This window comes from Carettochelys insculpta, chromosome 1 (genome assembly GCF_033958435.1).
Source record: "Carettochelys insculpta isolate YL-2023 chromosome 1, ASM3395843v1, whole genome shotgun sequence".
NCBI lineage: Eukaryota > Metazoa > Chordata > Testudines > Carettochelyidae > Carettochelys > Carettochelys insculpta.
Window position 1 is genome coordinate 358844053 of NC_134137.1, and position 17787 is coordinate 358861839.

At 43.0% G+C, this 17787-nt stretch overlaps 2 protein-coding genes across 9 annotated transcripts in view; one reads left to right on the forward strand and one right to left on the reverse strand.

The window, feature by feature from the left end:
• GNAT3 (G protein subunit alpha transducin 3) overlaps positions 1–1341 on the reverse strand; it is a 101788-nt gene extending 100447 nt beyond the window's left edge. Inside the window, exon 1 of the mRNA XM_075017381.1 lies at positions 1284–1341. The gene's annotated coding sequence lies outside the window, so the exon portion shown is untranslated. The remainder of the gene's footprint in view (positions 1–1283) is intronic.
• CD36 (CD36 molecule (CD36 blood group)) overlaps positions 1–17787 on the forward strand; it is a 49107-nt gene that overhangs the window by 7241 nt on the left and 24079 nt on the right. For 4 of the 8 annotated variants that reach the window (XM_075017334.1, XM_075017352.1, XM_075017326.1 and 1 more), the window contains 3 exons: positions 6580–6759; positions 10899–11120; positions 17051–17211. In XM_075017334.1, the coding sequence (XP_074873435.1) occupies positions 11001–11120; positions 17051–17211 (281 nt within the window). In that variant the 5' untranslated portion in view covers positions 6580–6759; positions 10899–11000. Of the gene's footprint in view, positions 1–4071; positions 4248–6579; positions 6760–10898; positions 11121–17050; positions 17212–17787 lie in introns of those variants that run through there. The other 4 variants (XM_075017375.1, XM_075017371.1, XM_075017359.1 and 1 more) reach the window with 3 other exon arrangements.

Below are 17787 nucleotides of genomic sequence, written 5' to 3' on the forward strand. Positions count from 1 at the left end.
AAACATCTTCATAGCAAATACAGATCAATATTTTGCCCCTCTTTCATATCTTCCCAACCTTCAAACCTGCCACTATGGGACAAGCTTCTTGGCCATATACCAAGGGGTCAGAAGGAGGGGTTTGTGCTCTAACCAGCATTATGATCCTATGGCACTTGTTAAAGACATTCTTTTGGTGCAAATAAGCCCTTTATTTAAAAAAAGAGACATGGGAAATCAGGCATTCCATCATGTCCTGTCAGCTGGGGTCTTTGAAGCAATACGTTAGTCTGACTGGCACAGAGTAACTTTAGGCTGCACTCCCCTTATGACAGCATGTAGTGTATATATGCTGCACCCTATCCTAGGTCTGTATGTGGTGAGGCACTGCTTAGACAAGTAAAGATGTTATCTCACCCAGCTCTGTATGTGCTCGTGACTTGCCTTCCTCTCCTACACTGTTGCTGTTTAAGTGTGGCATCCCCCTCCTGGAGCCTTTTCCCTAACTCATGGAACAGCTGTGGCACAGGGCAAACAGAGGCAAAAGACTTCCCTCTGGTGGAGCCTTTCTCTGCCTCCCCTTTCATTAATGTGTGCTGTGGCTTGCTTTTTACTGAGTCATACAGCTACTATCTTATACCATGGGTCTCGGCGTGTGTGTGTAGGCATAGCCACAGAGAAAACATCTTTAGACATATCTTACAGATACACTTGTCATTCATTAACAGGAATTGCTTTGTCAGGGTGTGAGAGCACCAAGGAACCCGTGCAGTGGAGCAGTTTGCTCCTGCCCCCAACACCTCATTCTGTGCAGTTTCTCCAGCTCTGCACATAATCTGTAGGATCTGTTTGGGGGTGAGGGGAGAAATAGAGCAGATCCCTGTCTGAATCCATTCCACATGGAACAACACATGCTGGTACCTGATGAAAGCATTCAAACTTGTGGAGTTTCCTGGCCACAAGTAGGGTCCTGTTAGGCTTTTTGAGGCCACTGGTATTTAAGTGCAAAAGCCAAAGAGAGCTTGTGAAACTACTTTCCGTGACAGCAAACGAGAGGAGCTGCAGCATACAATGGGACAGAGAACACCCAGCTTTTTGAACTGACACTGACTGTCCATAGAAATGTCAGCTTCCTGTTGCAGCATAATAAGGGGAAGGGAAGCAGATCAGGCTAAATAAACAACAAGCAATAAGATCTAGCTAATCTGAATTCAAAGTAGTGGGGCTGGGTACTGTTCACTCAAAGGTACTAAAAGGGATTAGCTAAAGAAATCTGAGCCCCTGGTTATAATAGTTAGACTTACCTTTGTCAGGTGAGGTCCTGGAAGACTGGAGAATGGTTATTGTAGTACCAATCTTGAAAAAGGAGGCACTGGGGAACCAGTCAGCCTTATTCTGTTACTTGGGTAGCTACTAGAATAGTGGCTGTTTAATTGGCTTGCAAATACTGGGAGGATGAAGCAGTGATGACTAGCAGTCAGCATGTAGTTACTAAGAACGAATCATTGCAAAGTGCTTGGTTTCCTCCTTTGACAGATTAACTGATTAGTGGATAGGGGACTGTAGTGGACATCTGGACTTCAGCAAAGCTTTTGATACAGTCCCACATGACATGATAGGTAAGATGGACAAATGTGGGCTTGACAGGAACTATCAATTATAATTGCTTCAACAACCCCAGGTAATGATGGGTTGGAGGTTGGTCTCACATGGACTTCACCACCTCCAGAACATATCCCTAATGTTTAATATCTTTGTTCGTTAACTGGATGCAAGTATAAACAGCATACCAAATATGTTTTCAGAGGACACAATACTTTGAAGGATAGAGCAAAAATTCAAAGGGATCTTAACATACTAGAGAACTGGGCTATCAAAAACAAAATGAAATTGAACAAATACAAGTGTAAAGTGCTACACTTGGGGTGGAAAAAACAAATGTGCATCTAGAAAATGGGAGGTAGTGAGAGAACTGGCTTCTCAGCAGTACTGCTCAGAAGGACCTGGGAGCTGTGGTGCCTCACAGTCTTAACAGGAGTCAGCAATGTGATGGTGTTTCTTTTAAAAAAAAAAAAAAAAAAAAAAAAAAAAAAAAAAAATGGTTAACAGGTGCATAGCCACCTGAGAGATGTATGCTATAGTAACACTCTATTCAGCAGTGGTTAGGCCTCAGCTGGGGCACTGTCCAATTTTTTTCACCCATTTATGGAAAGGAAGTAGAGAAACTAAAGGATCCGGGGCAAGCAACAGGTGATCAAAGGGATGGAATAAAAGCCATATGAGCAAAGGCTGGAGGAACTGGGTAGATGTAGCTTCAAAAGGAGGAGACTACGGGGGGAGGGGAGGATGTGAGAGTGGTCTTTGGGTACTAGAGAGAGTGCCATAAAAAGATGGAGAAAAGCTGTTTGTGCTTGCCACAGAAGGCAGGAAAAGAGACAATGGGTTTAAAGTGCAGCATCACAGGTTCAGACTGAATCTCAGGTAAAACTTCAAGTGTATAAGCAGTAGGGCAATGGAGCAGACTGCCTAGGGTGGCTGTGAAAGTGCCTTCATTTGGAGGTGTTCAAAAGGAAGCTGGATGGCTGTCAGATGGTTTAGACCAGGGGTGGGCAATAATTTGTGAAGGGGAGCCACTCCTAGAATTTGATAAGTGGTCAAGGGCCTTGATCTTCTGTTAATTGAAGAGCTACAGGGACTGGGGGAAGAGGTTGAGTGCAGAAGAGAACTTGAAGTAGGGGTTGCAGGAGGGTGTGTGGGGCCTGGGGAGGAAGTTTGGGTGAAGGAGGGAGTTATGACTTGGGACAGGAGATTGGGGTGCAGGGTCTGGGAGGGTGTAAGGGTGCAGAAGAGCAGTGACCCAGGGGAGAGGTATAGGATGGGGAGCAGCATCTGGCAAGGATTTGTGAGCAGGATCAGGGTTACAGGAAGGGGGTTGCAGGGTTTAGAGCTGAGGGAGATTGAGGCTCAGGGTCCAGGAGGGAGTATGGGTGCAAGAGAGGATTTGGACCTGGGGAAGGATGTGGAGGGATTCAGGCTCTGGGAAGAGTTTGTGACTGGGGTGAGGGGAAATAGGAGGGGTTGCAGGGTCTGGGGGGGGTGCAGGAGGGAATTCTGAGCTGTGGGGAGGGGATGCAGGATCTGGAAGGGGGTGCGGGAGAGGGGAGTAGGATGGGGTGACTGAGCAGGGGTGCAGAGGCTTTGCATAGTGACCTAAAGCAGGAAGCTGTGGGGAGAGAGGTGCAGGATGTGGATAGGATGTGCTTAAGGTTGTACGCAGTGGTTGGCCAGTAGCCCGGGGGATCTTCAGGCAGATGCGCTCCCTGTATGCCATTGGAAGCATCTGGCTGCTGGGGCCAAGTGTGACTCTCTGCTGCGCTCCCCATTTGGGAGGTATGTGTATGGTGGGGGGAATATTTTACAAGCTGCCTGTCTCTGCAAGCATGGCCCAGGCAGCTCCCATTGGCTGCAAAACTGTGAAGACTGTGCTGGGGGCAGGAGAAGTGCGGAGCACCCCCCTCCCCTGCCCCCTGTTCTCTTGTGGGACCCACAGCTACAGAGAGAAACATGGCCCTGGCTGCTTTGAGAGATGTGCAGGGGCATAGCAGGTCTTTGGTGGGCCTGATCAAAAAGTTTGGCGGGCCTGTATTTTACCCAACCCTCTCTGAGACACAAATCCTATATCTTATCTGAGGGTTATGGTTCCTTCTGACTCTAATTCATATGACAGCAATGTTTGATTAAATTCAGGTTATAACTTGCTGGGAGTTACCATAGTCCTGTGCCTGCAATGAAAACACTACAGTGTTCATGTAATAGAACAGTGATGTCCAAGGAATGTTTAGAAACTATAAGGAGCATATTAAAGGAGCATGGAATTTAGTATTCCTCTGATCCATCCTTCTAATCTGACACATGGGACAAGACTGGACATAGCACAGATGACCAGCAAGTGACGTTCCCCTTTATCTCCCTGACTTCTGCCTTACTTGGCTCAGAATTTGGCTCAAATTACAGCTGCTTATTTTTTTACCACCAGATATAGGTAATGGGTTTTAGTTAGACTGTAAAAATAGATCCCATACAACAATACTACATCACTTTTTCTAGCACATGATAATATTCAGGGAAGTGACATTTTTCTGCAATATATAAACCCTCCCACACATTTGGGGGGTTTGTCTTCACTGTGAGGATGTAAAGCCTGGGAACACTGATGCAAGTCAAATGATGTTGTTGTATTTAGCTGAAAATTCACTCTCTCTCTTAAGGTAAGTCATATGCTGGATATGTAATGGTGAAGGGCATCTCCAATCATGCAGTCTTTGGTTTAGTGGGAGAAGAAATTCTGAGAAATTTATTGGTAACCAAGAGCACAGGGGGAACAGCATGTTCTACTTATTTAAATAACATCGCCAAATTATCAATGTAGCAAAGCAATTTTTCTTCCCTGTATTACTAATGACATATTTGGGGTTAGCAACTGTCTTCATTTGGGGCATGTTTTGTGATATTTTTGGCTTATTAAAGTTCCACTTTCTTATATCATGTGACTATGTGGGGAAAACGGTTGTGGGGTGTTTTTTTTTTGTTTGTTTGTTTTTTTTTTTGTTTTGTTTTTTTAAACTGAAAGTAAAATTGTAGGCCTCAGTTGCAGAGGAACCTTGAAAACATTAATGCACACCAAAGGATCAAAAATGAAAATAACTCCCAATGTAAACTTTTTAAACTAATGATTTTTAAAACACAACTCCTGATTTTTGAATGTGTGAACTTGTCGGAAGAATTTATTATTAATACTGAGATGTTTCAGAATCCATTTAACTGTTCAGTGTTCATGCAACTTGTTTCTCACTTATTTCCCTCTGCTGGGACAATGACCCAATCTTTATCTTGTGTCCCCTATCTGCACTCCTAACCCAGCTAAGGCTGGTGAAGGGCTATGTCTCCACCCCTAACGAATGCAGGTGGGAGCTGGGGCAAAGACTTGGCAAAGGCCAGGGGCCAGCTGGTGCAGGGCCCAGGCCAGGAGCAAAACTGAGTGCTGTTCCTCTCCCCATCTGCCTGTTGGGGGTTTGCCCTGGTTTGACCCACACCCCAAATGTTTCTTTGTGACCCATCAGGAGGCATGCCCAGCAGTTTGGGGATCGTGGCCATAGAGATTGTGAAGAACAGCTTGGGAAATGGTTGATATATTTCTTAATCTTTGGTAAAGGATTTTTAGTGGTCTCAATGTTGTATTGAACTTGCTGAGGTAGCGTCCCTTTAAACAAGCATTCAAAACACACAGACGCCCAAAAAAGGGAAAAAAGCCAATGCACAAAGTTTAAAGGCCTTATTCTGTTTCCCCAACTATTCAGTGCACCCCCCACCCCCGAAAGTTTTGAAAATATTTTTAAGCTGTTATCATAAAATAAAGGGGATTTCAAAGATCAAATTCATAGTGCAAGTTTACTTGTCATCCATCTTTATGCCCAGCTTTCTAGCAGGAAGCAATTGTTGGGTAGTGTTGCTAATACTAAAATAAACTTAATTTTTTGTTCGGCACCTTATGTAATCTTTTTTTGCATAACACATGATGGAGTAGTTTGTTTTGCACTGCAATTGTTTTTATTGATTGTTCTGTAATATTTTCATCTTTATATGTACTTTAGCTGTAAACTTATGATAGAAATAAGTATGTAACCCTTAACTATCTGCAGCTGAAAACTGTCAGTGGCCTTGTAGTTATCTGAAAATAATTAAGCATTACCCAAGATTTCTAAATTGCATAACTTGAGATGTGTCTAGACAGTTGTTGCATTGTTTGGTTGGACAATGGTGAATGCTTCACAGTTACAAAAGTGGGGAATTATGACAAAAGTTATTACCAAACAATTGGCAAATCAAGTTCACTATTTTCATAAAGGCATAGATTTTTAAGGCCAGAAAGCAATTTCAAATCACCTTGTCTGACCTGTATAATCCAGGCTGAAGAACTTCGCTAGACCTGGTGAGAGAAATTTTAATGGAACAAAAGTCTCTTTTGGCTGTGCAGTTCTGACAAAAGTGAAATACCAATTGGAATAAAAGATTGTCCGATGTTAAATGTCCTGTTTGAAAGGTTTTTGGGACAATGCATTTATTATACTCCAATCTCAATTAAAAAGTTTAACTTGAAACAAGATGTAGAAAACAAACATTTTAGAATTTTCCGTCACGGATTTGAAATATTAGAGTTTAATTCAGACTGGATATTTGGCTTTGCTCACAAATCTTGACATCACTTGCACTAGGGAATTGTAGTCCCTAGCAGAGCTCTAATTTAATCCAAATGGAACATGTGATTTATGAGGACAGGATGAGGGATTTGGGTGTATTTAGTCTACAGAAGAAAAGGAGTGAGGGGGGATTTGATAGCAGCCTTCAACTCCTCCAAAGGTGGATTGCAAAGAGAATAGGGAGAGGTTGTTTTCAGTGGCCATAGATGACAGAGGAGCAATAATCTCAAGTTGCAGTGTGGGAGGTCTAAGGTGGATATTAGAAGAAAACTATTTCACCAGGAAGGTGGTGGAGCATGGGAATATGTTATCTACAGAGGTGATAGAATCTCCATTCCTACAGGTTCTTAAGTCCTGGCTGGAAAAAGCACTGACTGGGATGACTTTGATGGGGATTGGCCCTGCTTTGAGCAAGGAATTGGCCTTGATGACCTTCTGAAGTCTCTTCTAACCCTATGATTCAACTTCCACTGTTCTGAGTCCAGTGACTGCTGTTTTTGTGAAATATACAGTTTAAATCAAGGTACCCAAATCTGGTCTGAGGATATCAAGAGAGACACAATCCTTCAGTTCCCTTGGTAATATGTCTCAGTGGCTGTTCACCCTCAGTGTTAAAACTTTGTGCCTTATTACTAACTTCATCTGGCATTAACTGAGTCACTGATTCATATTATGCACTTCGCTGTTAGATTAAGGGACACCGAAACTAGCCACAGTGCTCTCATGTCAGTCTTGCTGATGCCATATACATAGATTAAATTGCTGCCCTGTTCTTTCCTATTGCTCTTTCATACATCTCAGAACTGTATTTGGCCTTTGTCATAGGGTTGCACTGGGAGGTAATGTATGTCCACTTGGCCTCTAAAATCCTTATGGCAGTCACCAGCAGGATTGACAGCCACAGCAGGTCTTGGGGCAAGTGCGGGTGTTGGGGGCAATTCCACACCCCCAGAAGGGGCTGGGTCAAGAGTGGAAGGGGTGGAGCCAAGGGCAGCTGGCCCTTAGTTTCACCTGCCCCCTTCCCTCCAATACACAGCTGTAGAGAACAGTGGATCAATGGACTATGGTCCTTCAAAGCAGATGGGTGATTATCCCCTTCGCATCCATTTGGGCCTAGTAGTCACTGCTTTCCAGGGTATACTTCCCCATTCTGTGGGCATGACAAGCATTCTCTGTACCTAGAAGCTCAGTCGTGTTTAACGCTGAGAGAGAAGAACTGTTACAGCTGAATTAGGTTAAATTATATAAGAGTAATTCATGGGAATTGTTAAGAATAGTAAGCAATACAGGCAGCAGCATGCAGCACACAGCAGTTTTTGTTCTCACCCAAAGGTCTCAGGTGACTAAAATTTAGCAAATTTGTTGACAGTGGAGAGCTCTGAAACAAGTTCTGTTGCATCTAGCCACAAATGCAGCCTTAGGGAAGTCTACCATAGTGTTAGTGGAAGCTGACGGCTCACCGCATTCTGTGGAGCCGTATGTTTGTGTCAAGCCTAGCCAGCCCTACGCTGTGCTAGCACCTGCTCAAAGCAAGTCTCGGGTCCCACTTGAAAATGGGCGCCCTTCCTTTTTGCTAGCGCTGAATGGTCATGGCTTAATGTAGCAGTTCTCAGACTTCAGCAACGTGAAGACTCCCATTTTGTTTAAAGCTTGTCATGGCTGCCCAAGCTATCCTCCCCCCTTCTGCCCTTCCCTGAAGCACCCACCTCCACCTCACCTCTTCCTGATCCTCCATTGCCCCTCCTTTTTTCCTGCTCTTTCTACTCCATCCACTGAGCATGGCACATCCCAGTTCCTTCCATTCCCTCCCCGGCCTCCTATATCTACAGCATGCAGAAGGCTGTAAGAGGGAGGGGGAGGGTTTGATCAGTCGGGCCGGGGCATCTCCTGGAGCACTCTTATGGACTCCAGCTTGAGAAATGCTGGTCTAATGTGTGTTCAATCCCACCTTAAACCTTTGTATGGTGTGGAAACTGAGTATGACCTGTCCTACACTGCATATTGGTGTACTAGAATGGGAGGTATGGTGGTCAGAGAAGGACAGGACTCATTTCTCTAACAGGCAGATCTTCTAAAATGGCAGCTGCATGGAGTGGTTCAGATGTTTGCAATGTTAAAATTAACCTTGAGGCAGATGGATTAGTGGGCGAGCGGAGAGAAGCTGCATGAAATCTATCACACAGCTCTGTTCTTTAGCACCTTACCATAGCATCCATGGTATCTAATCTAATCCTATTTGATCTGTCCAGGTATTTAGAAGACGCTGTTCATGGTGGCGTGTGAGCACTCATCACATGATGATAACATTCCACAGGGTGAACAGCTGGTGACATCTCCAAGGCCTGATAAGCACTATTCAGAGCAGCACATTAGCATAGGCTGAAAGTTAAGCAAATGCTTAAGTACCCTTGAAGTCAATGTTCAAATTCAGCTTGTTCTTGTAGTCTGCCATAAATATGGATGGACGGAAGCATGTGTTTAAGTTCTACCTTGAATTGGCTTCTGGGAGTATTGTCACTCTGACATGTAATATAAACTATTCTGAGGGCCCCATTATTCTAAATACCGTACAAGGAGCACCTAGTGGCAGCTAGCCCTTCCTCAACCTCTTACAATGAAAGTGGCAGGAAAGACTTTGTATACAAGCAGAAACAACAAGGAGTGGAACTTCAGACTACCAGATTCTTTGAGCATAAACTTTAATGGGGAAAAATACACTTTGTCAGATGCAGCTAATGAAGTGGGGTTTTGCCCACAAAAACTTATGCCCCAAGAAACCTCTTAGCTTCTAAGGGGTCACAGGACTCCTGGTTTTCATGGACACAGGAACATGGCTACCCCTCTGATATAAAAGCAGAGTGAGGAATGGAATGGTGACCATATGTTCTATGACTTGGGGTTTTAATGGCAGGGAATCAGAAAAACAAAGGTTTGTGAAGGGTGTGTGGGGACAAGAGGCAGAGATGGGAGGAGAAGAGGTAGGAGAAAACCACCTGGACAAGCTGAAGTGGTGGTGATGTGTTGGAGGGAACTGGAGTGAGCAAGCAATCCCAGAACAGAAAGAGTGTCCAGGGCAAAAACTGAATATAGCCTCTTAATTATGAAACACTGCCCTGCTCCAATTGCACATGCTGAGGGACTTGGGATGCTGCACAACCACGTGCAAATGCATTACAGTAAATCCTCAAAGCACTATTTTGATTTGCACTTAACTCACATTAACGCGAGCTACATGCAAATTGAAACTGCCCATCCGGGAAAGCCTAGTGGGTACACAGCTGCTTGTGGCATGGTTTCTCCCAGCTGGGAGAAACCACAGTGCAAGCAACTGTGTACATCCCATTTGGGAGAAGCCAGGAGCCACAGGGCTGCCAAGCTCCTCCCCCCCACCCCAATGATGTAGAATTCAACTTACGTGGAAGTTGCCCAGTACGCAACCGCTGTGTAATTCGAGAGATTATCATACATTTTAAAAATATCCGCTTTTAATGTGTAAGAACACCAGAAACTATTTTGAATAGATGCATACTGCTTATGAGGCTTTAAAGCTGCTTTCACTGTGCTCTAAAGGAATCTTTCATTTGTGCATCCCCAACCCTGCCCTGCATTCCTTTAGTGGAGCTTCCTGTGCACTGGTTGAGTTCTTCTGTGTTTTAGAAGAATCTGATTTTTTTTTTTTAAGTTTTTATTCGACCATATCAATTTCCTGACTGTTAGAAAATTCAGAATTTCAGTGATTCCTGCAAAAAGTAATTCACAATGCAACAATTGTGAGAAATTCTTGTTTTATGCTGGCATCATTTCATGGGCACCAGTAGATTTACTGCAGACATACACCAGTATAAGCGAGGGGAGAAATCAAGTCTAAGGGAAAAGGTTTTATAGACATTGATCTGCTTGTAGATGCACATGCACACTTGCCATTTGCCGTTTCCCTAACTCTGGATTGATAACAGTATAAGTCTATGCTGAAGTCAATGCAGATACATAAGGAGTTAACCTGTCAGTTTAAGCAGAATTAATACTAAAGCACATCTTAGTTTATTTACCTAAAAGCAGAGCAGAGTTTGGTCTATTGAAAATTTTATTTGAAGGTTTTATGCAAAGTAGATATCCTCTGCATGAAAGGTGAAGGATTCAGTCAAGATGTAAGCAAAGAGGGGTTGTTATCAACCATGCATAATTTGCTAGATTCTTTGTGTACGTCAGAAAACACAACCAAAACAAAAAGTCTGTCTTGTTCAGTACTTGGTACAGGCTGCAGAAAGAGGCAGGATTCTAGAGCAAATGTTTAGGTATTCTGAGCCAGTGTGCCAAATTTCTGGGCCAAATTATGGTGTAACTACTCAAGCACATGTCTCACTGCAGTCTCCTAAAGTGAGTGTTAAGGAGGTTTTGAGTGAACAGCATTGGAAGGATTTGGCTGGATTAAATGAAAGAAGTTCCTAATGCTCCAGGGCAGTAAGAATGAAAGGATTACTTCATACAACAAATAGTTAAAGTGCCAAAGAGTCAAGATACCAGCATTATTTTTTTTTTCTTTTAGCCAAAACCTTATAGAGGGGCAACTTTTAGCATGTTACTTATCTGCCTATTTGTTTCCCCTTATGTACTTTGGACTTTGAGCTCTTTAATGTTTTCGCTCTCCTGTTCTATTGACAGTTGCTGTTGGTAAGATCAGTTGATGCATCAGAACCACACAGATATACAAGGACCTCAGGCCGAGAAACAAGCTTCCCACGTGCACTCTGAAAAAGAAGCAGAATGGGTTGTAGCAGAAACTGTGGGCTGCTCGCCGGGGCTATCATTGGTGCTGTGCTGGCTGTATTTGGAGGTGCCCTCATCCCACTTGGAGATCACCTTATTAACAAGAAGATAAGAGAGGTACAAGTTCTGGTATCCTTTAAATCTCCTATGACATTGGGTTAAAGTCTCAGAATTTTGGATGGGGCAATTTGTACAATACTGTAATTAGACCTGAAGGTTTTTCTTTACTGTGAATGTGAATTCAGGTTGATCCTTGCTTTTAGAAAATTGTACGTGCCAAAAATAGCTTATAGTATTTCAACATAAGTTTGTTCCTTTTAATTCTAGTCTCTCTCTCTATTTTGGGTTTAGCACGAGGAGAACACGGTAAGAAATTAATCAGGAATGTAGGTCATCTAGTCTAGTCCCCTACTCTGAGGCAGGACCAAATGCCTGAACTAACCCTGACAAGTGTATGTCCAACTTGTTCTTTAAAATGTCCAGTGTTGGGGACTCCAACTTCCCTAGGAAGCCCATTCTAGATCTTAACTATTTGTATAGTGAGAAACTTTCCCGAACAGCTAACTGGCTTAATCTCTAGCCAAGGAGATTCAATTTACTCCATGTCCACTTAAGGTCATACAAGGAGAACCACGGAGCACTGCCCTCTTTGATAGTTCTTAACATATTAGAAGACTTATTAGGTCCTCTATAGTCTTTACTTAAACTAAACAGTCTTTTAACATTTCCACAAGTCAGGTTTTCTAGCTCTTTAAATTTTGTGCTTCTCTGGACCCTCTGTAGTTTGTCCATCTTTCTTCACATGGCACTCCAAATAGACACAGTGCACCAGTAGGAATCTTACCTTTGAGTAGAGAGGGACTGTTTCCTCCCTTGACTGACTTATGGTATTCTGGTTAGTAAACCCCAAGAGCATTCTTTCCATCTTCAGTTTTTTCAACACTTGAGGTGTGTCTAGACTAGGAACTAACCTTGAAGTTAGGTGCTACTTAAAGTAGTCTGCAGAGAGTCTACGCACATTTTTTCCCTTACTTCGAAGCTAAGTTAAGGGAGCCCAACTTCGAAGCCCTTACTCCGTTCCCAGGAATGGAATAGTGCCCTACTTCAAAGTAGGGTGTGTGTAGATGCCAAACTTAAATGCCTGTTACTTTGAAGTTTATTTTTGTAGCGTAGACACAGCCTTGGAGTATTTATGTTGCTGACATAATAGTACATGCATTTACTTCATATAGGTATGCTTTTTTGATAAACATCTTTGCAAATGTCTAACTTTTTGTGACAATGTTGCAGGTGTCTAAATTCTTGTAATTTTTAGATGAGCTAATCTTTAGCGTCTTCCTGGTTTTTTGTTTGTTTATATCGGTGGCGGGCAGCCTGAGGATTGCATGGGGCCCACTGTGATTCTGTGTGTGGTCCACAAGAAATTTAGTTGACAGCTGTCCCTGCACAGGGCTGCCACATTCTGCTGGTTTTTATTCCCCAAAGTGTGTGGTTTCCGCCCCCCCCCACCCCACAACTGATATTACAAAAATGACATGCACTCAAAGCATGGGCAAGTGAAGTGAGGTGCTGATAGCACACAACATTAGGAGAGCATGTGCTCCCTCTGCATTCAGTTGAAGTGCTGTTATGTCTAAACTCCTGAGGTAACCTAGACTTTTTGTCCTGAGACAGAGTGAAATGGAGGAGACTTGTAGATGACAGACCCTTGTACTCCGGGTAGAGCATAGGTCAAGTGTGGTTCAACGGCAAACCCCACAAATGCTACTCATGTAAGCACAATTGGCAGAACTACCCTGTGTTAGGAGACAATCTTGGTTACAATAATCTTGTGGTCTGCTGACATGAAGGGCCGCTCATGTGGTCCACTCCCTACCCTAGGTTGGCCCTCACTGTTCTAAATGCAATATGCACAGGTGAAAATCATGCAGGACTAGCAGTATTATTTTTTCCTCCATCTTACTGAGCCTGACTCAAAGTAGATTTTTCTTCTTTCAGCAGCATCACCACAAAGCCAGTTTGAAAATTTCTTCAGAAAGGCTTCTCAGGTTCAGGACAGGGTATCTTAAAAAAAAATAGAGGGAACTCAGAATAATGAACAGTATAGTAGTTCAGAACACTAGGCTTCTATGTGAGGTGTCTAGATCAATTCTCCCCGCTTAGTAAGAACCAGAGTAGGACTGTGACCCTATATCATGTACATCTCAGGTGTACCTACTACATTATTTGCTATTAAGGGGTTTCTAGCTATCTCTACCATTTTGGAAGATCTGTGATGGCTTTTAATGAAAAAGGTAGGTCTGTGTTTAATTCCAGAAAGAAACAAAAACAAATTTTGAAATCAACACTTTTTTTTTCAGACAAAATGGAATTGTCATTTTCTATCCAGCTCTCCTGATGAGTGAAAACACAACTTTTTCAAACTTGCTTTTGAAAATAAAATCATAAATACATATTGCAAAGCTTTTAGCACAGGGCTCAAATACAATGGGAGGACATTTGGCAGTGCAACTACCTATCTTAACTCTGAAGACAGAGTAGCATGTAGGAGCTTGTGGTGGCTCTGGGAGATCCAGGTTCAATTTGTCTTAAGCCTTTATTGCTGGGATTAAGGTAGCACTGAGTTAACAAATTTAACTGGCCCTTTCAGCTGTTTGGGATGCAACATGATACTTCACAACAACACATACTAAGACTGTCACAAACCAACTTCATGTTGACTTTTATCCACAACGTGAAGCCACCCTGAACTTATCCAGGTGACCCCAAACAGATCACATTAAAGCAAATGAGACTCTCCCATAAATAAAATGGGAAAGCTTTGGCCCCATAAATTTAACACCATTTGAAAAATCCTTTCCAAGAGAGATGCATTATGTATTGCTAGTTTGGATTGTGGTAGAGGGACAAAGCTATGGTTAGAAGCTTGCATAATACCAATGCTTCAGGTGTTTCCACACCCTGCAGACTTTAGGCAAACCTCATACTCTGACTGTACTAAGCAGGTTTAACTCCATGGCAGTCCTTTGCTTTCACTAAACTTGTTTCCATTTCAGTTTTTATTGCAATACTTGTGAGGCTAAGAAATCCCAAACCAGCTACACTTAGTAGTTTGACCTCTAACGCCACAGTTATCTCTAGGCAGGTGCCTGTCATACCTGCTCTAAAACAAAGTCCACGTAATACGTAGCATAAAAGTCACCATTCTTCAGGGATCAGCTTGCTTAATAAAATCTTGTCAATAACAAACTTAAACTTGGATATCTCAGATTTTGCAGCCCCTAGGGACCTTAGCCTGTAGAAATGGCAGAAAGCCAAGGTATCATAATCACAGAACATGCAGAATTGTCTTTATTTCCTGTTTACTGTATGGCCCCTACTTATGCCTATACTACTCCTAGGAGAGCCTCAAGACTGGATAGATAGACTTATGCTAGTTCTGTTCAAGCTAGTGTACTAAAATTAGCTCCGTGGACTCTGCAGCTTGGGCAACAGCTCTGGCTCTCAAGCTCATGTGACCACTCTGGGGACTGAATGTGGGTTGCTAGCCTGGGTCTGTGCCAGAGCTGCACGGTCTGCCCAGCTAGTTTTAGTAAGCTACCTCAAAGGAAGTCAGTGTAAGCCCATCTGGCCATGATGGGTGGATCAGTCCCCACTACAGCATAGACCTGCCTTTAGTGGCCACTCTGAATAGAGGTTCTAAACATTTGCCACTAACATCACCAAGTCAGTTCATCATAGCAAATGACAGACTGTCACTACAAGACTTCTTGATATCATAGGATCTTCTCCCTCCCTTGCCTGCCAACTGTTTGGTGAAATTGACATGCTTTTTACAAATAATTTTGATTTCACTAGAAAAACATTTTCTGACCAGAAAAAGGGTTTTACAGAAGCTAGGATAATCGGATGTTCTGATTTTTATAGGGACAGGAACCATATTTGGGCCTTATCTTATGAGTGACTAGCTTCCATCCCATCCTGATTTTTTTTCTCCTCCTCCTCCTCCCCCGCCCCCCTGCAACTCTTGCTATCTGGTGACCCTAATGAAAACTCTTCTTACCCAGTGTTTGAGGTGTTAGGTAGAACTGCTATGTCTAAACAGTAAAGTTATTTCAAAATAATAGCTGTTATTTTGAAATGACTTTGCTATCCTCTACACAAACAGCATGCATTATTTTGAAATAGTGGCTGACCCATTTCAATATAGGTAAACTTCATACCATCAGGAATGGTATGTAATAGTTCCTATTACAAAATAGGGGCTGTCTAGAAAAGAAATAAACCTTAGCGTGTCCAATGGCTCTATTTCAAAATAGACTCTCTTGTGTGTAGACATTCTATTTTGAAATAGCTAAGTGCTATTTCAAAATGCATTTTTGTGTGTAGCAGTGTCCTTTGGAAATAAGCTATTCCAGAATGACTCTGTAAAGTAGCTTATTTCAGAATCATGCTGCTATGTAGACATACCTGCTGTTTTGAGGAGATGGTTAGGCCAGCAAAATGTCTAATACCAGCCTTCTAACCAACCCACTTTATGCAATCAGGGTAATGATCCATCTGCCTCAGTGAGTTGGTAGAATCCAATGTCCCTTTGCTAATCCAACTCTGATAACAGGGATAACCCTGCTAAGAGCTTGGCATTTTTAGTCAAATGCTACAAGCTTATACTATCACAGTACTAAAGGATTCCACTTTCCTCTTGCAGTGCAAGGCTCACATTGCTGAGATTAATTTCCCCCATGCTAAGCAATAAACAATCAGTGATAATGATTCCATTACTCAGCAGTTTGATTCTCTGCCTATCTCTTACCTGTCAAGATCCCATCCAGCTCTTTGATATCAGTAGGAAGGGATTGTTCCTGGTTAACAGCTGTGTATTTGGAAGGAGAATTGGGCCCTGCTTGCCCATCTGTGTAGAATCATAGAAGAGTAGGACTGGAAGGGACCTCGAAAGGCCATCGAGTCCAGCCCCCTGCCCTCATGGCAGGACCAAGCACTTTCTAGACCATCCCTGAAAGGCATCTATCTAACCTCTTCTAACCTCTTCTTAAATAGCTCCAGTGATGGAGATTCTGCCACCTCCCTTGGCAATTCGTTCCAGTGTTTGATCACCCTGACAGTTAGGAACTTTTTCCTAATGTCCAGCCTGAACCTCCCCTGCTGCAATTTAAGTCCATTGCCTCTTGTTCTATCCTCAGAGGCAAGGAAGAACAAGTTCCTTCCCTCTGCCTTATGACACCCTTTTAGATACCTGAAAACTGTTATCATGTCCCCCCTCAATCTTCTCTTTTCCAAACTAAACAAGCCCAATTCTTTCAGCCTTTCTTCATAGGTCATGTTCTCTAGACCTTTGCTCTCCTCTGGACCCTCTCCAATTTCTCCACATCCTTCCTGAACTGCAGTGCCCAGAACTGGACACAATACTCCAGCTGAGGCCTAACCAGCGCAGAGTAGAGCAGGAGAATAATGATAGTATCAGTGACACTCTAAATTTCTGGCTTCAAACCACACACAACTCTGTGCAGTAGTGCCAACAGCTTCTATGGGCTGAGGGGTAAGGGGGGGGTGGGTCCCAGCTGCTGGAAGGGGCAGGGCCAAGGACAGAAGTGTGGGGCTTACAGCTATAAGCCTTGGGTCTTTCCCACTGTGCCAGGAGCACCCACCCTTTTTTATATTCAACAAAAAAAGACAACCCTTCTGGACTGGAGCCTGCATTTTGATGTCTATTGATGCAGATGAACTATTTTATGTTGAATGGGACCGTTTAAGTAGAGCTGCCCATCGCTGGTATTGGAGTTCCTGGCAATATTGGTTTTTATTTCACAGTGGTTCTGTGACTTAGTACTATTCTTTCCATTTTACAGCTGGAAACCAGAAACAGAGTGGTAAGTGACTTGTCCAAGCTTATGAGGAAGTCTCAGGGAGAATGCAGTTTGATACCCGAGTCTTAGGCTACTGCCCTAACATCATTCCTTCCTCTAGCCTGGAATGCTCAAAGAACAATTTTTCTGTGATTAAGTTTAGTTCCGTTTTTGTGCTTACAGCAAGATGTCATTGAAAATGGAACAATAGCTTATGAAAACTGGGTTGTGCCAGGGAGTCCTGTTTACAGGCAGTTTTGGTTGTATGATGTGCAAAACCCCGATGAGGTGATGAACAACGGCTCACGGCCAGTGCTCAAAGAAATTGGACCTTACACATACAGGTAGGCAAAGGGGTTCAAAATGTTATGTCCTATTTGGAGCATTGTGAACTTTATTGATTGTGCACTTTGTTTTATTTTATATGTGCATTTACCCGATTCATGAACATGAAAACAATATGGGTGTGCACACAACGGATCTATGCATATGTTAAGACATATCAATTACATCTGTAGCGCGCGCTCTCTCTCTCTCCCTGGACAGTCTCTCGTTCAGAAGCACAATCTGCTTTTTTATTATTTTATTTATTTTTTTTGTTTTGTTTCCATGTGGGAAAGCTTGTTTTACGTCCCAATTTAGCCTAGCCATTAGGCATTCTGGGTTAGGTCCTGAAAGCATGCAAGGCCTTACAGACATAACAGGGGTATCTGCATTTTGTGTATGTAGCTATTGTATTACTCACCCCAAATATTCAAATGTCTGGGATAGGCACTGTAATCATAAGAAATGTAAGACATAATTTAGATGGCATTCTTTTTGTCTCCTGGTTTTGTGACACTCTGCGTTCTGTTTCCAAGCTTTTCTCTGCAACCATCAGGACTAGAAGCTTTCTCTGTGTGTGTGTGTGGGTGCCGGGG